Consider the following 27,363-nt stretch of genomic DNA (forward strand, 5'->3'; position numbering starts at 1 on the left):
CCCGGCCCGGCTGTCCCTCACACCGGGCTCGGCAAGGGCTCGGCACCGGCCCGGCCCGGCTGTCCCTCACACCGGGCTCGGCAAAGGCTCGGCACCGGCCCGGCCCGGCTGTCCCTCACACCGGGCTCGGCACCGGCCCGGCCCGGCTGTCCCTCACACCGGGCTCGGCAAAGGCTCGGCACCGGCCCGGCCCGGCTGTCCCTCACACCGGGCTCGGCAAAGGCTCGGCACCGGCCCGGCCCGGCTGTCCCTCACACCGGGCTCGGCAAAGGCTCGGCACCGGCCCGGCTGTCCCTCACACCGGGCTCGGCACCGGCCCGGCCCGGCTGTCCCTCACACCGGGCTCGGCAAAGGCTCGGCACCGGCCCGGCCCGGCTGTCCCTCACACCGGGCTCGGCACCGGCCCGGCCCGGCTGTCCCTCACACCGGGCTCGGCAAGGGCTCGGCACCGGCCCGGCCCGGCTGTCCCTCACACCGGGCTCGGCAAGGGCTCAGCACCGGCCAGGCCCTGCTGCGCCTCAGACGGGCTTGGCACCGCCCAGGCCCCGCCGGCTCTCCCCGGGGCCCGGTTAAGGGCTCGGCACCGGTCCGGCTCCGCTGTCCCTCAGACAGGGCTCGACACCGACCAGGTCACGCTGCCCCTCGGACAGGGCTCGGAAAGGGCTCGGCACTGGCCCGGCTCCGCTGTCCCTCAGACAGGGCTCGGTAAGGGCTCGGTACCGGCCCGGCCCCGCCGTTCCCCGCTCGGGTGCCGGCGACAGGTGAGGCTGTCCCTGCCGGCCCTCGCCCCTGCGGCACTCGCGGGTTGGGTTCTTGCACTACCAAGCGGTGATACCCGGCTGTGATAGGGTTGCAGCTGTGCAGGCAGTCCTGTAACCTTCAGGTAGCTCTCAACTAACAAGATAACTACAAGATCTGGTGGTTATGCTGTGCCGTGGTTCAGTCTGCAGCTCATAACTTGGAAGGCAAGTTAAATCAATAATAACAGTGCAGGTGTAACTTCCCAGAACTTGCCAAAAGCGTATCTTTGAGAAATGGCTTTCAGCTTTTCAATGTAATTAAATCTAATAGCTAAAAATTGGGTAAAGATGGAGATCTCCATGTGGCTAAAGTAAGTCTAGTGATAACACTTCTCTCACAGTGGTTTTGATGGAAGACTTGGAGGTAATTCACAGACATTGCTCCCTGTTAACCTTATGGCCTGCCTGCCACAAGCTGACACCACTGGCTTGAGGAATTGCTGTTACAGAGATTACTTTAATACACAGTATTTGTAATAATCACAGAAATACTGTCGGTTTGGGGTTTCTGGGTTGTTTTTCTTTTTTGGTAGTTGTCTGTGTTTTGGGTTTTTTAACTAGTTTATAGATTATGAATATGTACGTAAGACAGAAATAAATTTTCATTTTTTAGAAGAGAAGCACACACTGAGACAATTCAGTAGCTATGACAAAAGGCAAGAAGAAAGATGCCAAGAAAGATGGTAAGAAGGTAGCTGTTGAGAAGTCAGAAGAATCTCTAGGTACTACAACTGATAGTAGTTTAACGACGCTGACAGATTTGTGGAGTGAGTCATTGAGTGAAGAAATTCCAGCAATTCCAGAGGCACCAGATAAAGAGGTAGAAGAACCACCAGTCCAGCCAGTTCCCCTGATCCACGAAGAGCCTGTTCTTGCTCAAGTGATTATAAAAAGGTACATTTGTTACAAATACAGCAGTGAAGTCAAGAACTCTCATTTAAGTATCTCTGCTGTAGCCAGTGTCATAAAAACACTGATTTGAAGACAAGAATCAGGTTATTCAGACCTAGTAGCAGTGGCACCTCAGGAAATGTACATGTGGAATTCTGCTGCCTTCTTGCATCCTAGAGTGTTGCTGGTGCTCTCTGCCTGCCAAAACCCTCATTCTTTTAGCTTGTTCACCTTCAGTGAAGTTTTTTTAACGTATACAAATAACTGGTGAAGGAAAATATATCATGTAATCTTTAGTTGTTGCTGCCTTTTAATGCTTAAGGCTGCTCATATCTCTTCAGAATATCCTAAACTGAGGAAGCAGGTGAATGGCAATGTTAACAAAATCCTTTTGTATTTCAATGTGATGTTTGTATTTAATGTTTCATATACCAGCATGCCTGACTGTAAGGTAGAAAATGCTACCAATGTGTTTTTTTTTCTTAATTGAAGGAAATATGGGTCTGAGGCAACACAACAATTATGTGGACTGTTACAAGGAAGGTTCAAAAATTTGAAAATTTTCTTGTTGTTCTTTACTCTACACAAGATGCATCAGCTGACCTGTGTGTAGGCCATGGTAAATCAAAGGTCATTTATGATCATTTCTATGATCGTTTATGTGATTATATGGTCATCTATGTGATTTAGATCTATTGGCAGTGACTTGAAATCTTCATCTTTAGTCTGTTTTCTTTGTAGCTATGAAGGTGAACAAGTTGATGAGCTCTATGAGGGCGAAGGATTTATATGTTTTGAGGGAGGAAATACGTACAAGGTGAGTGTATAAATTTTTTAAAAAGTAATAGAGTAAGTTTTCTCTCAAGAGCACTAAGAAGCATTAAAACTCTTCATTTGAAACTAGTAGTTGGAGGAGAATTAATGTGTCATTCTTTTAAAATCTTGCAGTCACTGTAGGCTTCAGCTGGGGTAAGAGTAAATCTGCAAATTATGTTATTCTCTTCATTTTGAAGGGTCTATTTTCTGAAGGATGTATGAATGGAGAAGGCACTTACACATGGGCTGATGGAGTGAAATACGAGGTAAAGTAAAATTTAAGTTATAACTGAACACAGTTGCACCCAGTTAGATGTGCAAAATGAGGGAAAGTAGAAAAGTTGCAGTAATTGGTACAGTACTGGTGGCAACTGCAGAGCTGTGGCAGTGATTTCAGTTACAAGCCTGACTAGTCCCAGAAGGTTAGGAAACAGAATTGAATGTTGAATTTCATCTTTCAGGGAACATTTGTTAAGAATGTACCGATGCATAATGGCCGTTATACCTGGAATGATGGCAGTGTTTATGAAGGATCAATCCAAGGTGGACTTAGGCATGGATATGGAGTTTTCAGGAGCGGTACCCATCCAATTTCTTACATTGGTTATTGGTGCAATGGCAAAAGACATGGAAAGGTCAGTAAGAATTAAATGAGAGCATGGGCTTGGGTGATACCTTCATGATACCTTCAGGAACAGCAAGCGTTACTGTGCAAAGTTTTTGCAAAAGTGTTTTGTTCTGTTGCATGGTCTTATGCTGTGTAGAGATTTATTTTTCCTAGGGACCTTTTCTGAGGTTGTGAATACAATTAATACTGTAGACCTACTGTTGGAAGTAAAAGTCTGAATGGGTCAGAAGGCTGATCTACCTCAGACTGAGTACTGTAATTAAGATGCCAAGGTTAGCTCTCTTAAACTATTTCCAAAAGGTTTGAAAAACATGGTAGACTTTGATATCACGTAATAGGATTTTTCTTTTGAACATTTGGTGTTTAAGGTCTTATCTAATATTAATCAAAAGAGCTTGTTTCCTTTATTTAATTGTATCCCTTCAGTTGCTTTCAGTACACTGAGTCAAAGTGACCTTAAGTATTAGAACGTGATTACAAGCATCATATCATTTGTATGTGGTGTTTTATTCAGGTAGATGAATATTTAGGTATTTAAACTGACTATGCTCTTTGTTTCAGGGTAATATTTATTATGATCAGGAACAGACCTCCTGGTATTCAGGTGACTGGGTAAATAATGTCAGAGAAGGATGGGGATTCAGACGGTAAACATGATAACACTTGTTCTTACCCTCAACATTTTTTATTTTTGTGTATTATGTTGCAGTTTCTTGTGTTAAAGTGGGTACAAATGCTGTCATTTCATAGTAGTGTGTACCTTCTGCAGTGGAATAAAAAATGTACAAAATGCTTTATGATAACAAAACAGACCTTTAGAAGTTTATTTTTATGTGCAGTATTTCTACTGACCGTTCACACAAAAGAATAGCTTAAGACAAAATCCCAAATCAGCTTTGGTAAACCACAATTCAGTATGGAAAAACAAACACACTTGACTGATTTGAGTAGATGAAGCTGCCTTATGAATAAATGACTTATCTACAGAATTATATATAAACAAATATTGCTAATAGCTATGGCAAAGACTTTTTGGGAAAAAGAGCTTTATCACATATTTTTAGTGATTTCTAAATTAAAAATAGGAGGTAAACAGTGCCTACAACAAAACCTCTATGTCCATGTCATAGTGAGTCAATTTTCCATTTAATGCTTATATTTAGCCTTAATAAATTATAAATTTATTAGCAATGAGGTTTCACATAAACCTTCCATAAGATCAGAACAGAATTTAATATGAATTAACTTTTATTGGTTTTTTGCAGTTACAGATCTGGAAATACTTATTTCGGTCAGTGGAAGAAAAATCTACAACATGGACGTGGAAAAATGACTTGGCTGACAGATAATCAAGAGTATGAAGGACAGTGGGAGTGTGGTGTACAGGTATTAACTTCTTCCCCAGAAACCCTGCTTTAGTTCAGCATCTGTCCACTACTCTAGGAAACCTAAACAGGGTGTTCGGTGCAACATCAAAGGAGCTTTGCACAATTTTTGCCAGTTGAGTTTGCCAGTTGAGATAACAGAAAACATGTTCTGTATTGTAAATTGATTCTTCTGTTAGCAATATTTAAATTGTTGAAGGATTTTTGATTTAGTCTTATAAAATCCAAATTTCATTCCCTAGTGGAAAATATAAACATTTTTCAATTAAAAAAAAAGAAGTTAAAGAAGTGTTTGTGACTTAGTTTGAGCTATGACTTCAGCAGTAGGTATATGTGGCAGTTTATTTCTGTGTTGCCTGTAAAATACTAGTCCACACTGTTCTCTCTTGTAAAAGTTTTATGATGGAAGACAATTTTTTGGCATTTTCAGTTCCTTCCATTTGTAATTCTGTTTCAAAAAGAATGTGAGTTACTTGCACTGTCTTTTCACTTGGCTTAAAATTGTCAAGGAGTCCAGCTTGTGGAACATCCTGGCTCTGTGGCATGGTGTTCCTCACCTGGCTGTTCAGCACTACAGGAGAAGGATTCAGGGAGGAAGGGTGGATATCTTTAGGAGTCCTGTGGTAGAGCTTGCTCAAGTATGTGTTGATGCAGTGCATCCTCTGGGTGCTTCTCCCATGCACCTTTGTAGGATCTAGTTCTGTCCCTGCTTTAAAGTGCTGCAGCCATCAGGTGAGGGCTTTTATTTCAGAGAATTGCCAAAGTCTGGACCTGTTTTTTAAACGCAGAATTTTCTTTCAGCATGGTTCTGGCATGCACACGTGTTTTTTGAAGAGAATGGAAATGTCTCAGTATCCTCTACAGAATAAATATGTGGGGGATTTTGTAAAAGGGGAGCGCCATGGACGTGGGACATTTCTTTATGCTGATGGAGCAATGTACAGTGGAGAATGGGTGCATAATAAGAAGCATGGCAAGGTGAGTATTGTCAGAACTACAGACAACAGCAGAGGCAAACTGTTCTGCTCTGTATAGTGGATCTCTAGATTTCTGTACAGCAAACTACATTCAGTTTGTAGTGTGGATGGAATCCCCACACAAAGGGCAGAGAGTCCACTGAAAGCAGTTGGAGTCCTTCCAAGGACACAGGCTGACTCTGTGATTAGATATGTTTTGGGTATACAAAGACATATATTTCACTGTGGAGATTTTCAGTTCAATAGGTGCATCTTGAGTTTTGCAGTGGTTGGTCAGAATTTCACACTTCCACTGTGAGCTAATGGATTTCAAGCTGTCCTTGCACAGAGAAGTTCTTAAAACCTCTCATAAGATAGACTTTTGAAAAAACTCTGAGTGGAGTGCCACATATGCAACCTAAGGAGTACAAACAAGTCTTTCTATATGGGAGGAAAATACTTTTCAAAATCAAACAAATATATAGTCAGTCCTTTATCCCAACAGTGTACCTATTTAATAGGCGACAAAATGCATTATAAAAGAGGGTAGGAAAAATTATTTTCCTGTATTTTATTTCATATATTGCATTTTAGCCAAGATTATGAGAGAATCTTGACTGAGAGAATTAGAGGTTTGGGTTTTTTTTATCTTTGTTTTATATTTATAATTAATCTGTCTGTAGGGCATCTTTGTCTTCAAGAATGGTCACAGGTTGGAAGGAGAGTTTGTAAATGATCATCTCGTGGAATATCCTGCTCATCAAGGGTCTGCTATGAAAGCCAAGAACCGGAGAGCCACTAGCCCAAGAAGGCGTTTTTGCATTAGTGAGCAGCTTAACAAAACAAATTTTACTTAGTTCACATTTTGTTGTTCCATTTTACTAGAATATGAAACTATTTATACATACGCAAGGACCAGACATATTTCTTCCAAGAATTTAGATAGAAATGGGAGTCATGGCTTTTCCTTCCATGCTGTGTTTCCTGTGAGTGACACTTGGAGTGAAGTGACACATCCATCCACACCACATCTTGTAGTGAATGGAACTGTTGTCTGAAAGTTTCACAGCTTTTTTAATGTCTGCATTTCCTTTTAATTAGGGGTTGATTTGACAGAATTGCTCTTCAGTTGTTCTGCTGTTGGTTGTGAAATCTCTACTTCTTACTGTGAAGGAATCTATTGTTCCAAATCAGTAATATAAGAAGGGATAATACGCATTTTGTTTTTCTGTGTGTGCATATATTAAGCTTTGTTTTAGTTTGTTCTAACTTATTTTATTTGCTTGATAGAAAGGACCACAGTCACTAATGCCTTGGGAAAGACTTCTGTTCTGGGATCAGATACTTATTTGGATTTACTGTCACTGCTTGTCTTGTTCCCAGAGGAAGACAGAGAGGAAGAAATGCAACAAGTATAAGTCTACTGTTTGATACTTTCAGTTTTCCCCTCTATTGTTTCATACTGTTTTATTTCTGGTTTATTTGTGTTAAAGTAACTCTTTCCATTAAACAAGTATTGAAAATCCGAAGGCCAGGAAAACAGAAAAGCAAAAACAATGAATAGACAGTATTGCCTCTTCTGAGCTTCCACTAAAAAAAGCCAATTAAAAATAGGTTAACATATCTGGAAGGGCATTGAGCAACCAGCTTTAGCTCTACTCCGAGGTTTGTCCACTGACAGAGGATGACTTGTTTCTATCAGTCATCAAAACCCTTTTGAGTTCAAGCATTACTTTTGAGTAATGCTTTTGTGAACACTTAGCCAAGGATATGCTAGGTCAAATAATTATCTGCCCAGTTACAGGATCAATACAAACTGATCTCTTCTTGCTTTTAGAAGATGCTGAAAATATATCCTGCTTTATTTAGGTAGAATTGGCTGTGTTGAGGCATATTTCAAAATTGAAAAAAGCCTACTACTTCTACAGTACCTTAGGCTATGCTCCTTCTCCTGAGGGCACTTACACCCTGACTATGCTGCAGTTTTGGAGGTTTCTGAAGGACTGCAAATTTCATCTCTCGTCTGTAACTCTCGCTGAAATGGATCGACTGTTGAGAGGTTTGTATTCCTGGTGAGCAGGGTTGGGAATGGAGGAATTTTAATAGTTAATTGTGGAGAGTTGGAGTGGCAAGTTCTCCTGGCAGCTCAGCTCTGGGAGTTAAGTGGTCCTGAGTCAGTACCTCTGTGCCTGTGAATTCTCAGTGGATCAATTTAGACTTCTCTGGGCACTTCTGGTCCTTAGGTGAGAAAATACAAAATTAAAATACAACATAAAAAATTGCACTGACGAGCCATCTCTTCAAAATATGTATTCACCCCTTGTCTTGCCATGACTTTTTAAGAGAGAGAGAATTTTGAGAGAGAAGTAGGAGAAATAATTTTTTTTTCAGGATTCTTAAGTTTGGTTTGCATGTAGTATTTTTTTCTGTCTTCCATAGACCCAGTTAATCAATCAAATCCCTTTAGACCTGCACCGTCCTTAGTATGTGAAGGATTTAACTGCAACTTTGAATCCCCTTTTATTTCTATATATGCTGAGTGGATGCATTTTTAGAAAGAGGATTGTCCAAGATCCAGCTTCTGTCCAGGTGGACAGTTCTCCCTTGAAATTTGTTTGGAAGTGCTGCATTGTCTGGTGTGAATCTTCCAGGACTGTTGTTACACTGTGATAGGTGCAGATGGAGAGGCTAAGAAAGGCTGACAAATAATATGCCAATAAGCATTTTAATATACATGAGAACAGTAGAAATTTGGTTTTTAAAACATTTTTCAGGTGATAAACCACCTAAGGACATACATGATCCGAGTGATAGATTACTGTTCAGAACATTTGTATCCTACCTTGTTCACCTGGCATTTCATATCTATCATGAAGAGTACAAGTAAGTTTTGTCTTTTAGTGAAATTTATTTCAGTGTAATCAGTTTGAATCTTCCCACACAAGAGTGTTTTTGTTTAAACTGTAGAGATGAAGTTCCTCATCTGCAGAAATGTTTCTTAGAAATGATGTCCAGGAATGTTCTGCCCTCTGCCTCTTGTGTCCAAGGTAAGCAATGCTATTGCAGAATTCATCAATTAGTATCACATGCATTGCAGTTTTATTGTTAATGTTATTTTTTCCCAATTCATTTTGAAAGGTATCTTATATTCTGATGAAGAATTCACATCTTTTGCCATGAGATACTGTGAGAAATGCTGGGAAATATATGGAGATTTTTGCAGACCATGTCCCAGACCTCCATTTGAACCCACAGTGAAGCTGAGGCAATTCCTCTGGATGTTGGATGTAATAATCTAATTTTTTTTGTGTGATTAGATGTGCTTTCTTTGTTCAGTTTATGTGAGCCTTTTAAAATAGTCCCTGTGGCTTCTGCATAGTTGAAAAGGTGGGAGTGAGGTTATTTGTGCAAACTGTCCAAGGAGCAGTAAAGGAAAAGTTGTTCTGCTGTTATCTACTGTTATTTATGCATTTTTTCAGGATTTGAATTCTAATTTTTTACTCTTATCAAATCCTAGACAAATTGTTTAAGGGAATATAAATATTTTTGCTGGTCCCCACTGTGTCTCCCTGTGCCCCATCTATAAAATGTATATATAAACATGTCCTGTTGTTAGAACTCAAAGACTGACAGCCATTGAAATAACACTGTAAACCATTTCAATAATGTATTCACTACAAGAAGAGTATGAGATTCTTTGCTAAAATTCAGTAATTTGGAGACAGATCAAGATTAGTATGAAGGTAGAGAGCAATTCCCACTGATATGCCTAGGGTTTGGGTGCTCCACTTTATAAATCAGAGCAATTTTTTCATGAAGAAAAATTGGATGGCAAAATTGTAATTTTTTTATATTTTTGTTTATGAGCGTTCTCAAATTCTTTTGTAACACTGCTTTTGCAGTCTAGGGAAGATTCCCATTGGCTTCAATAGGACTACAATTTCTACTGTTAATTACATATATGGAAGTATCATTTGAAACCACTAGAAATTTTGGCAAAGGCTTGAAAGGGAGGTAGATTAGGTCCATGTGGGGAATGCCTTAAGTGCTGTTAACACGTGATATTTATTCTTACCCAGGATTTAAAACTTCTCAGTGAACAATTAACTGCTCCGAGAGTTCTGGGAATATTTGTCAAAGTTGGTGTCTCCCTACCTGGCATCCATGGTGTCAACCTGGAGCTGGAGGTGCGTATGGAAAATAAAATGAAGTCTGTTGCTACAGGAACAGTTAAAATTGCTTTCAAGAACTGCTGTGAATGCTGTCCTACCTGTTGGAACAGGAAGAAAAAGAATTAATTTGTTAAAAAAAAAAACCAGAGTAAAACTTGAGCCTCTATTTTTGTCTTCCTTTGTTCTGCTTATATCTTTTAGCTTAGCTCATGTACTTCTATGTTTTTCTTAATTACCTCATCTTAGCACAGTCTCAGCATACTTGACCATTCAGAGAGGCCCTTAGGAGTGCCATAATCCATGCAGGGAAATCCCATTTCCAGTGGAGTTCTGTCCCTGGGGAGCTGCCTGACAATATGGATTTGCAGTAATCACAGAGGGATTGATCACTGCACTTCCAGCTGTGGAGGCTGTTAAGGTGGATCATTAATTAAGATGTGAACTCACTGATCCTGAAAATCTGGTGATGCAAGAAAGCTGATTAGTGACATGTGAGGTGCTGCCACCTCAGTGAGGTCAAGTAGTGACTGTACAAGACTCTTGTGCTACCTGAGAATTGGCCTAGTATAGAAGTTTTTCACCCTTAAAGAATTAACTCTTACTTAGCAGCAGTCTCTTGTAAATGACACAGCTGAATTTGTTTTAAACAGGATCTGATAAACTGAGCACACAGTGGAAGTCTAACTAAGGAATCTATTATAACCCCACTCTTGAGGTTTCTAGTAGCGTCCCATACAATTAAAATATGATGTTTTAGGTAATAGCTGTAGTTGTGAGTTACTTGTTAGAGAAATTTCTCATAGCTCCAGATACAACAAAAATTAGTGCAGTGTTTTAGCTCAATATGACTTGTAGCAAGTGTAACACATCATATCCTCTCCTGAATTTTTTGAGCTTTGGCTATTTTCAGTTTTTCTTCAGAAGAAGGAATGTTTGACTAGACAAATGAGGCCAGAGGGACTTCACTACCACTTCTGAATTCTTTGCTTGCTCAGGTACATAGGCCTGTTAATGAAGAGATTTTGTGAAAATGAACTCATTTACCACTGCCGTTGTTTTACTCTAGATGGTTTTTCTGGAATTTTTTGAAGCTCTTCTTGAATGTGCATTGGTTCATGTTACTGAGGATATGATCCTGAAGGAAGAAGCTCAAAGTAATCAGAAAAGAAGTAGCTTTGAAAGCAAGGACTTCTCCAAGGAAACCTCAGCTGTGTCTCTCACAGAACATTCTCCACCCCAGGTAAAGTTGATGCAGGCCTGTTCAATGTTATTATGCGTCCACTGAGAGAGTGAAGTCAGGCCCTAAAAATGTTCTGTTTCCTGACCATGGAAACCAATTTCCCCTTTTTGCATTAACAAATACTTGATTGGGTCCTTCTGCTTTTTCTGTTTGTTGGTACCTTAAATTGTAACATCAGTGTAGACATCTTTAACATATTTGCACGTTTTCTTAGATAACTGTAAATACACATAGAGTGCTTCTGAAGGGGAACTGACAGATTAGTTGGCTGGTGAAAGATATGTCTCTTCTGCATTAAGCTGAATGTCTGAAATTGCCCAGTAAAAATGGTATTGCAGCTGTTGTATGTAGCAAGCCTCCTCTTTTTCTTTTTGCTAAACTTCTGAATAAGGATTTTGTAGGTTGTGGGATGCTGCCTGTGACTGGTGCAATTTGTGTGTACAGAGTAGTTGAAGACATGAATTGTTATTATTTGGAATTATGCACAAGATGAAAGTGTTTTTATTAATTCAAGGAGTATTCAAAACATAATTTCACAGCCTCTGTGAGCCAGTAGTGCCACTGTACACCATCACTTCCCATTCTTTGGCCAGTTGTTCCTACCCTAGGCACCCATTCCCTTGTAGCATCACTGCAAGCAGTGACAGTGCTTGTGACAGTTGCACAGTGAAGTGGTCCATTTAAAATAGTAAAAAAAAAAAAAAAAAACACCTTGATTTAAATGTGCTGAGGCTAAAATTTTTCTTGTGTTACATTTCATTTGGTACAGACATCAATGATGACATTTCCAAGGCAGCTGAGCTTTACACTCAGGAGCAGATGAACAACAGATGAACATTATATGTAGAGTAACATGTAAGAACAGAGGAACAGGTCAAAGAACAGGAGCTTTCATTTTCTGTAGTGCTGTCTTTCCCTAGCTCTGAAATAGGATAATCCTACTTGCCTGGCTGGTATAGAAGGTAAAGCATTACCTGGTAATACTTGAGAAGGTGAAACATTCCTGCAATAGAAATGTTTTGAGATAGATATGATTGCAGGATGCATTTGGCTGGCAGAATGCTTTGGAGATGGGGATTTGCATGACTCAAAGGGACTTGGGAGTTCACTTTATGATTTGAACACAGACCCAAACATTTAGTAACTGAATTTAAAACTTCTTGCCAGCCACCGAGACCTTGTGAAGACACAAAGCCTGCTCATCAACCTTTTCTACTGGGTGAGTACTGTATAAAGTGGCTATAAAACTATAAAGTGGCTTAAGGAGATTCACTTTTTCTGCAACTTGGAAAACAATTAAACGGGATCTGATCATGGAAACAGGTGATGTATTGCAGTTACAGAAGGCAGCTCCATTCAGTTTGGCAATTATGACAAAGTTTATGTTTAGCTTTCCATACATGCTGTACACAGATGGCTGGGCAAATTGGAATCTCTGAATTTTCTGTGCTTTTTAATTAGAAGCTATCACTTTTTCCTTAAAAATAACTTAAAAGGTATTTTAAACCTTAATTCTTCCTGTGCTGTCCCACTCATGTGGGCATGGAAACAGGAGCTTGAACTTGGCATTGTGCCTTCATTAGAAACAAACTTCATAATTTCAGAAGTATTTTAACCACAGGTCTGACTTTCAGGGCAGATGACAACCTATATTTGTTTGTGCTGAAGATCAAACTTTTGTTTGTGCTGAAGATCAAACTTGGAATTTCATGCACAGGATTAAAGGCTGAGTAATTTTAATTTTCTTTCTTTGCAGTATCAGAAACTCTTCTCTCATTTCCCATAACTCCTGGAGAAAGCAAAGATGATGTGTCATTGCCCAGCAAGGATATAAAAGAAGAACAAGATTCCTGTCCAGAAAAGGAATTGATAGGTAAAACAGTTCTACTGTTTTAGGACTTAACACACACACACAAATCTCTTGTAGCTCTTGAATTGTGAAGTTTTATTTGTATTGGCAGATTTCAGCTTGTCACAAGAGGGCAGTAAATGAGCATTAATTCTGAAGGAAGATTTTTTTTAAAACTTAAAATATTTTTTAAAAGAAAATAAAACTTCATCATTAAATGAGACATTTAAGTACCGACTTACATAGTTTCCCCAATTTCAAATTGCTACATTTAATTTGGAGGGCATCTATAAGCTGTAATTTGTATTTACTCTATGAGAAGCTCAAGCTGCAAGCCTGTCTTTGGAGTGTCTTGGACAAATAAAATGTATTACTGCCATGTTCTGCTGCTTCTACTTAAAATAAGAATTATTAGTGGTGTGCCACCAGTAGCTGGGATAAGATGCCTTATGTTAGGCCAACATGCAGGCAGAAGACATGTTCAGTAAGAGTGTTCAGTCACTTGGGTATGTTGAGGGTTGTAGTTTTCTGTACCATCTTCCTTCCAGCTGATTAGCAGATCTCATCTGGGTTGGTTTTGTGTTTGTTAAATGTTTTCAGCTGCTACAGAACTCAAATCCAAGAACAGAGGTAGACAAGGATCTTCGTGTAGTCATCAGCTCTTTTGCTGAAGTCTGATGGGTGAAACGTTACACGTCTGAAAAACTGTTTGTTCAGGGCTCGTCACCTGGGCCTGGCCTGTTTCCTGACATGACAAGGGACACTGGCACACACCTCTGTCCTTTCAGGTGGTCATGTTTGTTCATCCCTTCCCCCATGCACAGGAGTCACGGATACTGAACTGTCATCAGGTTACTGCAGAGGACTCTTATCACAGGATTAAAGCGAAGAGTTCATTGTCTTTTGTGCCATTCCCAGGGCCAAGTCACTGAAGCCTCACAAAAGGGCCACCCCCTTTCAGTTCAAAGTGTCTCACACCTTTCATCCTCTGTACCATGCAGAAGCCAGACCTTCCCTTTGCAGAGTATCAGAGCTGAAATGTTGTAGTCCAAAACATATTTGAAATAAAGTGCCCTCCTAAATAAACATGTTAAATTTACATCTTGCAGATGAAGCAAAAGGAGATAAAGATGAACAAAGGGAGCTGTTTAGTTTCTGGATGTATCAGGTGGAAACCTTTTTCACAACTAAGTTCTTCCCTGCTTTTGAGCATGAAATAGCGCTGAGAGATAAAATGAAAGAAAAAAACAAGCAGGATGCTGAACTAGCTGGGCTGAGAAAAATCCAGGCTGAGGAGCTGGAAAGGTGAGTGTTGAATCTTGTCTGTTATCCTTTATCTTCCACTAGCAAAATAATTGAAAATGAGAAGTGTGCTTAAGAAAGTAATATAGCATACTGTACCTGGAAAACAAACTCACACAAGTTTCATTAGTAACATACAGAATATGTTTTCTCTCATGTGCTTTCTGCTGCTGGCTGGAGTAACAAATACAGGCTGTTTTCAGGTAAGAAACTTAGCTCTGGTATTTCCTGGCACTTGGTTCCTACTCTGTGTAAAGGCAGTGAAGACATATTTGGACTTGAGGGGGTAATTAGAGACTTTCTGCTTCTTTACACTGTGGCACTTTATGCTGCTCATACTACGACGAGAGCTGGAGTTGCTTAGCCAGTGGAAACCTCCCTTCTCTTAGAGTACCTTAAATTCAAATTTTGTTCATGCAGACTTACTGCTGAAAAAGAAGTAGAAGACGCAATAAAGCAAGAAGCAGCTGCCTTACAAGGGAGTGTCAAGCCCAGGAAACGAGACGTGTCATCTTGGGAGAAACTCGTCTCCTCTAGAGAGGTCCAGCTGAAAAAAGAGGCCCCCAAGAGAGAACACTCACCAAAGAAAAGAGGCTCACAAGGCAGCAGAGCCTGAGGAGGAAGAGGCAGAGAAGGCAGCACCCACAGGTACCAAGGCAACTGCTGACAGAAAAATAAAGAAATCCTCTGCTGGCAGCTGCTGAAGCTTCAAGCAAGTACTCTTCAAATTAAGAAAAAAAAAAAAAAAAACCCAAACCAGAACAACCCCAGAAGACCTACACTTGTAGGAAGCTGTAATAATGGCTCAACTATATGCACAAGAATTGCTGGTTAGAGAGGGAGTAGTTTTTTAAACCAGGATTTTTGGTAAACTAGCAGGAAGTTACACGATGCAAATGAAACAGGTACTTCTAAAGTGTAACAATTATTAGTTTTATTTTTCAGCAAAATATTCACATAACATATCAGAATGGAATGGTACAGATGAATTCAGACTGGTTTTTAATTAGTTTGCACATAAACATTTTTAAAATTTAAAAATTTTATGGTCAGAGTTTACAGATTTTAGTAGAAATTTTGATTCATACAAAGCAAGTATTGCTTTACTATTGTCATTATTCCAGTCAATAATATGACTAATAACTTCTCATGTTGAACAAGTGCCTGACTGACATCTTCAATAAAGCAGCCCTTTGCAGATCAATCCAAGAAGAAAATATTATTAAACTGTGTTGCACAAAGTTTCTTCACTTCTTCTGTTTAAAAAAACAAAAAAGATACATCAATATTGAATTTTACAGAGACCTCCTCAAGAAAAACCCTGGGGATTGTCATGGAGAATATAATAAAATTCAAACAGAAAAAGCCCTAAGAGTTTCTACTGTAGAAATACTCCTAATATCACTCTCTCTTCAATAGGAAAAGTCAAGTCTGATGTCTCCCAGTGTCTGAAAGTGGTTTAAGTGTAAGTGATGGGCCTCTCATCAAACACTGCAACAGCAGCAGACTCAGCTTAACATATAGTTAAGGGAAGTATATTATAACCCCTTTTTCAGAGAAAGGAGCAACTGGGATATTCTGTTACAGTAAATCAAGTCTGCAAAGCTTTTGCTTTGTGTTATTTGGTAGACTAATAAACTTCCTAGGTTTATCAGGCACAGAAACACTCACTCACTGTTTCTGTATGGTAGGTTTGGTGCTGAAAGACAGTTACAGAAAGATTGCCAAGTTACACAACTCATTCCTCTTTTTAAAATCTAGGTTGCTAGGCTTTGGTCCTGGCAAGGTATGAATCCTTTCCAATTGTCTAAGCAAGCACATTGCCTCCTGTTAGAATGGAGAGCCCTAGCATTGCTGCAAGATTCAAACAGACTTCTAGAGAAATAGCAATGTAAAAGCTTATTGCATCTTAATGTTAATTCTCACTCTTAGTCATAGTAAATCATTCTCAAAACCATGTTAGAAATGAGAGAAATGGAAGAGGATCACTGATAGGACAGGCACAATGCGTAAGTAACCCTGGATCACTGACAAATAGATGTAAATATATTCATCTCTCATCTGTAATACACTTTTTAAATTATGCCTAAATGAAGCTCACAGTGCTGTCCTCTGTTATTTGAAGGAGGAAGAATGACTGATTAAGAATGCCTGCTGAATATTTATGCTGTCCTTTCACAGCTGGTAGTAGGCAGACTAAAACTTTAGGCAAACTCACCTGCTCCATCAAAGATCAGTCCCTCTCTAGATTTCTCATGAGATGGGTTGTATTACTTCTCTAGGGACAGACATTTTAGGAGTAACTGTATTTAAAGGCAATAAGAAACAATCCTTACCATTAACTTCAATCAGATTTACATTTTTTTGATTCAAAATAACATATAGTTCTCGCTGGTCAGACTTTTTCCCAACTACCCAGTAATCACTCATTGCCTTCACAATAATTTCCTCGTCTTCATCAACTCTGAAAGAAGTTTTAAAAAGTAAAGAGGGTGCCAGCAAGTTCATCTTCAACAACTTTATCTGTAATCATTAGGACAGCTCAATGTCAGAAATTGTGGTTGTGCAGTATCAACAAAAACACCAGTTCTAACTTGGCCATCTAACAGTCCAGGTCGAAGGCTTCAGAAATGGCTGCTTAGGACATGCCCAAATGTGTCAATCAGTAATTTTTTTCATTAACCAAACACTGCAGTGAAAACACTGAAGAAAGCACTTCTCCATTCTGGTAAGGACACACTTCAGAGAATGAGGATTTGCTAAACAGGGACCAAATACTGAAAGCTGGAGATAGGGTGGTGATGCTAAGCTTTCGGAGAACTGTTAAACCTAGACCTGAACTATGCTCAAAAACTGGGTCTCTTCTATAAACCTGTCACTAACCCAGTACTTCCATAATATGATGAAACACACTTTCTTCATTTATAGAAAAATGGAAACCTTGTCCTTAAGCAGAGTGGGAAAACAGCTTGTTGCTAATTAGTTAGGGGCATCCCAATTATTCAGCATTGTCATGTTCTTTCTTAACTTTTATAGTGACAGAGGGTCTCTCCCACCTTGCAGCATGATACCCATTGACAAGAAGCCCCTTATCTTCTGTATCAGCAGGGCTGCAGTAACTGCAAGGTTTGCATTTCATCCCTTGTCTCACCCCTAGCAGCCACCAGCTGTGTCAGGGCAGGTATGACACAGCAGAAGCAAGTGTCCCTGTCCTTTACACTGCTTTCCCAGATTAGGCAGTCTCTCGTGCTTTCCATCCCATTTTCTATGACTACTCTGAAGCTTCCAATAAATTAGATATTTTCTTTGATAGAGGCCCTGGCCCTCTTTTAATTTCTTGTTTAACAGGACAGTAGAAGATTTTTTTGTTTTTTAAGATGGACTATTTCTAACCAAAATACCAAACATGAACAGCCAGCCATCAACCAAAAGACTAGAAAGTGCCACTCCTTTGCAAAGAAAAAAAATCTGCTTGACAGTAGGAGTTACAGACTATTTAATAGTTAAGCATTACCTGGAGAAGTCACTGTTGATGTCACCGAGAATCTTCATGAGGTCAGGGTGAACAGATGCAAGTGATACGCTGGGTGTTTTCCTCATGTGAATGGTACTTTTCTCTGCCAAGTTCATGTGATTGAAATAGATAAACTTAAATTGAGGTTCCTTCTCAGCTCTAGGAAGATTTAAAAAGAAAAAAAAAAAGTGATTTGTGAATACCAACATGCTTTATAAGCACAGGCATGCCAGAGACTGGGTAGTGAGCCACTGCATACCTAGCTTACACAGCCTGGACTTTATCTTCACATTGAAGAGACTTGTGGGATTGAAATTCATTTTAACACACTTAAAAAAAAAAAAAAACAACTGACAACCAAGCCTGTAGAACCAGCCAGTATTTCCCCTTCTGCCACTCAGGCTGCCAGTAAACACACACAGGGGAGTCTGAAGGCCTTGTCCCACTTCAGAGTAGTAATTAATTTGCATTTTTCTAATGAGCTGTTTTTTCCTGGCCCCATTTTGTTCCTGCTGCTCTCCCTTATGCCAGTCGAAGCTGATTTGAATAGATCCTGGGTCTTTAATTTGAGCAATAAGTCATCTCCTATTCATGTTTTTGTTATTTGTTACAAACAAGAGAACAAACTCTTCTTGATCCAGGCAATTAGATTTCCCCCCACATCATTTGTGTGGGCCAAGCAAGAGACTATTTTCAAACTCCTGCCTTGCCAGTCTTCCTCCATTTCCTCTTTTATGAAGTTAATATAAAAACCTAGAGCTGTAATTTTTTGTAGAAGTCACAACACATTCAGACTGACCATAAACTGGCTGCAGCAATTGGTACTTGAGGCAATGTATTATTTAGAACCAGGAGATACTGTGATGACACCGCTCACCTTAGCAAACAACCAGATACCCCTGCTCTCTGTCACCCACATGCATTAGTGTCAAGGAACTGTATCATGTTTTCAGGACACCATGGCATTAAACTTTTAAAGAGTTAAAGCTGCCAAAGCTAGTCCCAGATGACATTTAAAAAACCCAAGTTTAATGATTTAGTAGATTGGCACAATTTCAAGCACATCCTATTCTATCCTGTGCGATTTTGCTGATTTGGGATGGTACCACTGACTGAGTTCACTCACTTCTCTTTGGTTGAATTCCTTTTATGTTGCCATATGGGATACTGTTCTTGTTTCCCCAACTAATAAATATATCAAAAAATAAATGCAATTTTATTGCAAGTCAAGCTGTAGTTCTAAGTGAAAGATATTTTCCAAAGCATTAGCATCCTTTTTCTTTTGACTGTTTCTTGCCCCTCAAGTAATTACCTTAGTCCTGCAAAATAGAAAAATAAAAGACCTTTTTTTCCTCACCTACTATACATGGCAAAACTTCAAGAAGCAGTAATCCTGGAAAAGTCCTCAATGGTAAAGCTTCTACTGCAACCAAATAACTTACTAAAATTCCCATTTCAGCTAGACAATAAACATTTGTTCCTAAATTAGTAACATCTAATGTTACTTCAGGGAGACCCAAATATGCAATAACATGCACTTTATAAACACTTAAGATACAGAAAAGTAGACAAGCATTGCTTTAAGTACACCATTAACGCTTTCAAAATTTGGGTTCACGTTACCATTATTTAAGCAGTTCATTTAACCCAATTTTTCACCAACTAATGAGGAAAGGAAGTGTGGTACAAACCCTGATATTCTCTTGTTGATGTTGTATTGTTCACATATGTCTGATGCCAACACCGTGAGCTGAGGGCCAACAATGCTGTCCAGTTTTCTGCAAAACTCCAGTGTGGGTGGAATTGAAGCTGTGTCAGGCAGAGAAAAGGGAGAGGTGAGATTCTCTTCCCACAGCTGAAGGTACAGTTTCTGTAGTTTTTTCTTTAAACATCAGTATCAGTCCAAGGACAGATTTCTCTCACAATTAAAACCTCAGGGATGATTTTGAATATGGCTAACTGAAGCAGTATTTAGTAATTTTATTGTGTAAGATTAGTTACTTGTACCACTGAAACAAAGATAAAAGACTGACAAAAGCACTCATGAAAAAGAGACCCAAATAACAAATTAATGTGAGTATTTTTCAAGAGTAAAACAAGCTGTATGTCAAAGTATTTTACATATAGAAGTCTTGGCAAATAATTGATGCTAATTGGTACGTACCATCAATCATAAAGCAGACAGCTGCACTCATTGCCTGGAACAAAACAAAAGCAAAAAAGCCATTTACAACAGATTACTTTCACTAACTCAAATAAATGACAACACTTCAGAGAGGTCATACAGAGGTGAGAAGAGATTTAAAAATCTTTTTTAAAGGTAACACTTCAATAGGATAACCTTTTTGCAGTCCTGCACAACACAGGTTAGCTATGATTTTACAATTCAGCTATGATTTAAAATTCAGTTAACTGTTTAAATTGTATGGGAAAGAGAAAACTTGGTAAAAATGCACTTTATACAAAGATATCTGCAAGAAACTCCCATTTAATATAAGAACAACATATTTTTTGTTTTATTGATTAATCTCATATAAAGCAAGGCATGAAATCACTTAAAGCAATTGAAGGCTGGTATTTTGTTTTAATAAAACAAAATAATTGTTTGTTTTGTACAGGGTACAGGAGAGAGGAGAAGAGAATTCAGGCTTTAAAGCTTATTGCTAGAAATGCCAGTTTTCTGTCTCTTTGCTTTAACCTGGCCTTATTAATGCACCTCTCTATACAATTCCTAAGTACTTCACATCATTGTCACCTTCATTGCACAGAGATTCCTAATTCTGTGGAGTAATTGCAGAGGAAACTGTAATACCTTATAAACAATTAAGTGAAGCTCTTCGTAAGTGTCATCAGTGTTAACAAATATTTTGGGGAAACGGCATTTTGTTTCTGGATCATTAAGATTTAAAGGTCCAGTAAGAAACCTAGAAAATAATTCAACAGGTCAGATGTGATGAATACTCGTATTTCAGTTTCTTAAATTTAACAGATGTTCTCCAAACTTGCAATTAGGAGTTCTCGTGATTAAGGATTTCCAAACCCACAATTATGCAAAATAATGTTACCCACTTGCTTAAGTAGAGAATGCCTCACTGACATGCTGAGTACAGAGGAAGAACAAATAGATAAATCCTAGATTAAACTTCCACCTTCTTCTGGAGTGCTTGACTGAAAAGAAATGACTGAAACAATTTCCAAATTTGTCATAAGAACAATGAGAAGAAAAATAAATATGCAGTAATGTTAATTAAGCATTTTCGCTTTTTTCCAAGGGTCAAGTTTTACATTGCAGCAACTATTGTGCGATCCTCTGGAATGAACTGTGTGTGGAATATGTATGCAAAACACACACACTCCTCCCAAATGTTTTGCCCTGGGGCAAAAAGCAGTAGATGGTGACACTAAAACAAGACCTACCTTCCATAGTGTTGGAGATTTCCTGGCATTTCAGCACGTATTGGAGAATCTCTTCCTGCTAACTGAGGGGAAAAAGAACATATAGGAAAAACCAGCTTAGAGACAGAGAGAAGAGAGATCTCTCTTTGGTATTTTAGCCTTTAGTACCAGATAAACAGGAAGAAGAGACCAAAAATACCCAACCACTTTGCCTCTTAAAACCCCCAGCCCAGCTACCTCAGGCTCCATGTGCCTTGGAAACAGAGATGTCGTGAGATATTTGTACAGAATTCTCATGTCATCTTGCTCCAGTCCACTCCTAGAACATTGTGGGGAAAAAGAAACAAATTATGCTGCAGTTCAGATCACACATTTTCCTCTAACTATCTCAGACCAATGCCCTTCTGACTGAATGGTAGCCTGACTCATGTTTTCTCATTTTCATCCAACTCTGTCACTAATTTAAAAGCTTCTCTATTATGGCACTTACTCATAGGATTAGCATTGAAGACACACAAAAGAATCACTGAAGTACCTACCAGATAAGCTGGTCATTGTAGAGAAATGCCGTGTACTTGACTATGTTCAGACTTTCTTCCATCCTATTAATAAATGACTGAATTTTCAAGTAAGTCATTTTATCCAGTGGAAAGAAGCTGATTCCACAAAACACATCCAGCAGATCACAAGACTGTAAGTGCAGTGTCTGCAAGTACTGAGAGAACAATGACAGTTGGCTTTTACAATTCAGAAAACTGCCAAGGTGTAGATTTAAATGACAAATTTGAGTCTAATCCCCAACAATCTGGACTAAAAATCAAAGAAAAAAAAAGTCCTTCCAGTGCTGCTTGTCTGACACACTTGTCATGTGGAGACAAACTTTTTACAAAGGGTTTTGGACTGAAGGAAATTCAATTTAGATTAGATATGAGAAAGTAGTTTTTTACAGTGAGGATGTTCACACACTGCCACAGCTTGCCCAGAGAGGTGGTGACTGCCCCATCCCCAGAAACATTCACAGCCAGGTTGGACAAAGCTCTGAGTAATCTGATCTAGTTGAAGATCTCTGCTCATAGCTGGGGGTTGGTCTGGATGACCTTTAAGGGTACCTTCCAACTCAAACCATTCTGTGATTCCATGTGTGAGTGCATGAATATGATTCCAGGTGTCACTTTGCTTTTATTTAATCATTATGAAAACAGCTTTTAAGGAAAGTTCAAGATCTTTTGTGAGTATAAGCAAGCAAAGACTATCTTACTGATATTTAATTTCAGATTCAGTTGTAGAAAGCAGAACAGATGTGTAATGGAATAAATAATTTCCATTATTCACTTTCTTGATAGACTGTAACCTTTAGCAAGAGATTTCAAATGCACTGTCAAGTGGTCTGTGGAAGATGCTTTATGCAATGGCTCCCTCTACAGTCACTTCACATTACTGAATGCCCACAAGAAATACAGACCAACAGGGTGATAGATCTCTGTGACAGCTTGTAAATCTCTCTGTTTTAGCAATAAAAATTTATTACTTGCTTTTTTGCAAAGGTCTACTTTTAATTTAGTTTGGACAGTAGCACACACCAGCTCATCGTGGTACTCCTTGTGCCAATGGTGTTTATTCTGGAGTCTACCACAAGTCTTACAAAAAACATGCAAGACCCTCCCCAAATCCACGAGCAAAGGCTGTACTTTAGTTTACACTGTCACAACATTGTGCCATTCTAAAAATCTGTTAAAAGAACAACATTTTAAACACCGTTACACAATATCTACACTCCATCATTATCAGAGATCTCAATACTACAAAAGCACAAACTGCTGATAGCAGTTCTGTTTCCTTGTTGCAAACCAGAAAAATGGGGGCAGGCACTTTTCAAGTGTGATGAAACTTCTCATGTAGGAACTCAAAATTCTGTCAGATGAGACAACTCAGTCAGTTACTTTATGTGAAAAATAGGTTTTGCCTTTTATCCTTTCACTAAAGCATCAGCTATGAAATGACATTCTGAAGACTACTTTATAATGCATGCAATATTTCCTGAAGCCTTCTTAGGATTGGCTACTAATTCCACATGGGGGAGTGGAATAGGCGGGAGAAGTTTAAAAATTCATCTATTCACTGTTTCACAGTACTAAAGGACTTAAAGCCTGTGCGTGCAGGTTGTGGAATCTCCACCCTGGGATGTTTTCAGGTCTCAACCACCCAAAGCACTGGGCAGGAGAGTTTAAATTCAGTGTTACCCTGCTTTGAGTAGGAGGCTGAACTGGATGACCTCCCCATATTCCTTCTAACCTCAATGAATGTTCAACAGTCACTCAAATAGGTCTGTACAAACTGTTATCACACTAACCAATTCAAACATTAAAGCAGAACTTTGAAAGAAGGAACACAATTCCATCAGAAAAGTGATTAAACAGTTAAGATGTTCCATCAACTCATAACCACACTTGTGGTTGAACTCCACTTAAAGAAGCTACTCTGTCAGAAAAAGCAGGAAGTATTTGACAAAATGAGTAACCACATACTTTGTATTGACTCTATATCTTTTCCACTGCCTGTGTTTTCTAATCACATTGCTGCCACTTTTTTTTGCATTTTCTTTACAGTGCAGAATCACAGTACGTGCCTGAAAAATGAGGTCTTACCCGATGGAAGAATTTCTCTAGTCTCTCCTTTAGCACTTTCACACCCCCATCTTCCATGGCTCTCAGGAATGTGCCATTGAAAAGCTAACAGTTTAAAGAGAAAAAAATCAGTTAGTTGGGTAATCATTTACAGTAATTTCTTGTAACTTTGTTATGAATATAGATTACAACACAACTCCCATTCTTTAACATTTTCCAATCGACCCAAATGTATCCCTTCTTTACTGAAAAAATATTTAGATTTGCAGAGTCCAGGTATACATGGCAGAAGAGGCAAGAATTTAAGTGTGATTGAAGTATCTCGTGCTCTTGTCTTGTAAAAGGCCTTGAGCCTCCAGTGTTAACCCTACCTTGTACATGCTGTAGCACTGCTGGAGGACTGAACTATAAACCTTGTCCTGCAGGAAAGAGAGCAGCACGTCAGTAGGAGCAGACACAGAATTACAAGTATTTTGGCTGAGCTACACACAACATGTGTTTTCAAAGAGCCATTAAAGATACAAATTGGAGAAATCAACCTCTGAAAAGTTAAACGGCATTTTCAGTCAGCATCTGGAAATATCTCTGTATTTATAAAGTATGATTTCAATAAAGGGAGTCCCTTCCCCCCTCACATTTAGTACCAAAAGCACCTTCAGAACTCATGCCAAGAATTCCAGTTACAAACATTGCCCTTCCCTGAGGCCTGTGGTCAGTGAAAATGAACCTCTTTCTGACATCTCTCTCTTCATCCAAATCAAAGGCTGAAGAATGTGGGACAATACAGCAGGTTTTATGGGGCTGAGATCTTAACCCAGATAAAAAAAAAAGACTATTTTATCTGGCAAAATAGAGTCCCTGGGACTCCAATCCTTTTCTTAGGATACAGAGAGGAACAAAAGTAATGCACACTGTAATGAACAGGGGCAGGATAACCAAGTAACTTTTTAATTATTATCCCACCCTGCCAAATACCCTTCCTGTATACAATTGAACAGACATAATGATTCTGCAGCTTGGACAAGAAATCCCATCATAGTTATGAGCTTTTTTGGTTTTCCAGATTATTAGTAAATATTAGTAGTAGTCTTAAGAAAGTAGAGACATGTATACTGGCACCTAATAAAAATACATAGATTTAAGAACTTAATTAAACAAACAGATCCTAAGAAATATTCACCTACTCCAAGCTAAAAATCTCACAGCTGTATATTTTACCAGTGTTTATTGAATGATCTTGAATGTTCTCTGGATAATTCTCTATCTTGTGCTCTTCTTTAAACTTTATTGAAAAGTACTTTACCCTTTTTCCATTTATGAAGATAGGTATAGATACATATAAAATCAATTTGACAGCAGTTCAAGAAGAATTAAACTAAGATATTTCTGGATGGAAGTACTCTCAAAAATACAACATAATACTCATAAAAAAAAAAAAAAAGGCAAGTTCATTCTTACCAGCAATTCTTCTTCCTGATATTCATAGACTGGCTTTCCATCTTTGTGTTTTTCTATTATGGGATTCCGTACAACCTAGGAAGTGGAACAGGCTGGTATTAGACAATGCAGAATGCATTGAGAACATTGCAGGATGGTGTTTTAGGAATGTGCATATCACGTGCATAAGTACCATGACCATCCAGAAGTTTTCTTCAGGTTCATGGAAAAACTGTCTATTCTTCTGTGTATGTAGGGATTTTGCAGGTTTTGTTGGGCTAAAGGTCCTGGAAAGAAAACACAGAAGTAGATATAGCTATTTATACACACAACAAGAAGACATATAACTGAGATATTTAAAATACAGTGCTTGTGCCAAAACAATCACCCATGCAATCAGACTTCCTACCTCGTGAACTGCACTATAGCTTCACACAGCCCCACATTTCTAATTTTTTCATTCTTTTCTACTTCATTTGGGTGATAGAAGAGAATCTTCTTTTCTTCCTAAAATTTCAAAAAAGAATCCAAGCAAATGCATTTTAACAAAATCAAAGAATATTGAGTTCATGGTTTGCTTGTTTTTTAATCCCTTAATAACCTAGGCAGAATTTTATTTTGTACCAATATGGGCTTTTGTAATAACAGATAAAAGGTATATTAAGCACACTTAAACAGTCAATCATCCCATGATATGTCAAAGTACTTTGTAAATTGAAGGTTATTGAAATCACAGGCCCCAGTTACTTCTGAGCCTGTTCAAAGCAAGGCAAGCTTCAAAGCCAGCTCAAAGCATGACAAGCTTCAAAGGCAGCTCAGATTTCTCCAGGCCTTGTCCAGTCATGTGTTCAATACCTCCAGAGATGGGAATCCCACAACTTTCCAGCCCTGCTCTGATGTTAGATCACTTCACCATGAAGATTTTTTTTTTTCTATCTCATCAGAATTTCCCTCCATCCATCCTCATTCTTTCACCTCAAGAACCAAACTCCATCATTTACTGCCATCCTTCAGGCAGGTGAGACTGCCTTCTGCCCCCTTTCCACATTGTTTTTCCTCCAGGCTGCACAAATGCAGTTGTCAAAGGTTCCTCTGGTACACCACAAACTGCACCCCCTGACTGACTCAGGGGTTCTCCACTAGGCTATTTCACTTTGCCAGTATTTTTCCTGCTCTGGGAATCCCTGGAAGAACACAGCACCCACTAGTAACCTCACATGTGCTGGACAGAGGGAAAGCATTGGCTTGGCTGGACCTGCTGAGCCACCCTCCCTCCCACAGCCACAAGCGCTCAGTGCTGATTCACGTAGGACCTGTTGTTCACAGACTCCCTGGTCCAGTTTTGCAGAGCTGCTCCCAACCAGTTCACCCCGACCCGCCACGGTCAGCCAGATTATTCCATCCCACACACGGGGCTTTGCTGAGCTCCACGAGGTTTCTGCCGGCCCAGTCCCCAGCTCACTGGGGGCCCTCCGAACAGCACCTCATCCACCAGCGGAACAACAGCTTCCCCCGGTCCGGAGTCACCAGGAGCGTGCTGAGGGCACGCTCAGCCTCCTCAGCCTGTCACTGCTAAGTACGTAAGTACACTGCTCTGTTCAGAAACTTTTAAACTATTAAAGCTGAGCATGAGCCGCACAACACGCAGTTACCTAAAGCTAGTGACTAGAGCTTGATTCTCCTTACTAAGGGATACAATGGCGAATAAACACTAGCAGTAACTTGACTGTAACTAAGTTAAACAGTAACCTTTCTACCATATATCTACCTCGAGAAAGTTATTTTTAGACAAAGTTAAAAGCATCAGTAAAACAGTTGCTGACTGTCCAGCTCCCCATCTACAACATACGCCCGGTTGCTGACAACACCTCTGGTTACTATTTCTTTTCGGTCTGAAGCAGTGACAGACCCCAGTGGGGGCGGCAGTCGTCCCCGCCCCGTGGGTTCCCAAATGCCAGGTACGGATGCGGCGGCCGCGGGCCGGGAAAGCCGCAGCTGCGGCCGCCTTTGTTCGGGGCCGCTCCGCAGGGACAGCGCCGAGCCCGCACACGCTGCGGCCCGGCCTCGGGCACGGAGTGACCGTCGCGCCTTCCCCGCATCCCCGGGCGCGAATCTCCCCGGTACCTCTCCCTCTTTGGGCCCTAGCTTGGGGTTGTAGATGAAGAAACTGAGAAGGGTCGGAGCGAGCTGCTTCTCCTGGCCGGCCGCCCCCGCCGCCGCCATCCTGAGCCTGGGGCCGGCAGCCGCCAGACACCATCGGGGATCGGCCCGAGGCCGCCGCGGCACCGGCCCCGCCGCGCTTCCAGCGGCCCCGGCCCGGCCGCGGTTCCGCCTCCGCGCCCCGGAAGCGCAG

At 40.0% G+C, this 27,363-nt stretch overlaps 2 protein-coding genes across 4 annotated transcripts; one reads left to right on the plus strand and one right to left on the minus strand.

The window, feature by feature from the left end:
- The first annotated feature begins 654 nt into the window (after nucleotides 1–654).
- Nucleotides 655–15,243, plus strand: LOC128795959 (radial spoke head 10 homolog B-like). 3 transcript variants are annotated; one of them, XM_053957112.1, is made up of 20 exons: nucleotides 655–705; nucleotides 1,414–1,694; nucleotides 2,433–2,508; nucleotides 2,705–2,773; nucleotides 2,969–3,142; nucleotides 3,697–3,782; nucleotides 4,401–4,521; nucleotides 5,322–5,498; nucleotides 6,160–6,301; nucleotides 6,767–6,888; nucleotides 7,346–7,535; nucleotides 8,251–8,359; nucleotides 8,444–8,523; nucleotides 8,615–8,763; nucleotides 9,556–9,663; nucleotides 10,715–10,888; nucleotides 12,056–12,107; nucleotides 12,645–12,761; nucleotides 13,847–14,042; nucleotides 14,460–15,243. In XM_053957112.1, the coding sequence occupies exons 2-20, from the start codon at nucleotides 1,447–1,449 to the stop codon at nucleotides 14,653–14,655; spliced, it is 2,586 nt and encodes an 861-aa protein (XP_053813087.1). In that variant the 5' UTR covers nucleotides 655–705; nucleotides 1,414–1,446; the 3' UTR covers nucleotides 14,656–15,243. The 3 variants fall into 3 exon arrangements, with proteins under 3 accessions (XP_053813087.1, XP_053813086.1, XP_053813088.1); XM_053957111.1 differs by having other exon boundaries at nucleotides 673–761; XM_053957113.1 differs by lacking the exon at nucleotides 6,160–6,301 and having other exon boundaries at nucleotides 673–761; nucleotides 7,405–7,535.
- CCZ1 (CCZ1 homolog, vacuolar protein trafficking and biogenesis associated) lies at nucleotides 14,957–27,343 on the minus strand. The gene is made up of 15 exons (XM_053957115.1): nucleotides 27,135–27,343; nucleotides 25,420–25,517; nucleotides 25,204–25,297; nucleotides 25,032–25,106; nucleotides 23,945–23,992; nucleotides 23,595–23,678; nucleotides 21,489–21,664; nucleotides 21,187–21,268; nucleotides 20,971–21,032; nucleotides 20,366–20,477; nucleotides 19,718–19,751; nucleotides 19,245–19,362; nucleotides 17,554–17,712; nucleotides 16,376–16,503; nucleotides 14,957–15,295 (listed from the first exon to the last, which is right to left on the minus strand). The coding sequence occupies exons 1-15, from the start codon at nucleotides 27,231–27,233 to the stop codon at nucleotides 15,240–15,242; spliced, it is 1,425 nt and encodes a 474-aa protein (XP_053813090.1). The 5' UTR covers nucleotides 27,234–27,343; the 3' UTR covers nucleotides 14,957–15,239.
- Nucleotides 27,344–27,363: the final 20 nt, after the last annotated feature.

This window comes from Vidua chalybeata, chromosome 16 (genome assembly GCF_026979565.1).
Source record: "Vidua chalybeata isolate OUT-0048 chromosome 16, bVidCha1 merged haplotype, whole genome shotgun sequence".
Classification (NCBI taxonomy): Eukaryota; Metazoa; Chordata; class Aves; order Passeriformes; family Viduidae; genus Vidua; species Vidua chalybeata.

Excerpts from the sequence above, each read along its gene's own strand:
- LOC128795959 (XM_053957112.1), top strand. The coding sequence starts at position 1,447 with ATGACAAAAGGCAAGAAGAAAGATGCCAAGAAAGATGGTAAGAAGGTA. Across the intron at positions 1,695-2,432 it reads GCTCAAGTGATTATAAAAAG|CTATGAAGGTGAACAAGTTG; the intron begins GTACATTTGTTA and ends TTTTCTTTGTAG. Across the intron at positions 4,522-5,321 it reads AGTGGGAGTGTGGTGTACAG|CATGGTTCTGGCATGCACAC; the intron begins GTATTAACTTCT and ends ATTTTCTTTCAG.
- CCZ1 (XM_053957115.1), bottom strand. The coding sequence starts at position 27,233 with ATGGCGGCGGCGGGGGCGGCCGGCCAGGAGAAGCAGCTCGCTCCGACC. Across the intron at positions 21,033-21,186 it reads CAAGGCACATGGAGCCTGAG|TTAGCAGGAAGAGATTCTCC; the intron begins GTAGCTGGGCTG and ends TTTTCCCCTCAG. Across the intron at positions 17,713-19,244 it reads ATCAACAAGAGAATATCAGG|AGCTGAGAAGGAACCTCAAT; the intron begins GTTTGTACCACA and ends AAATCTTCCTAG.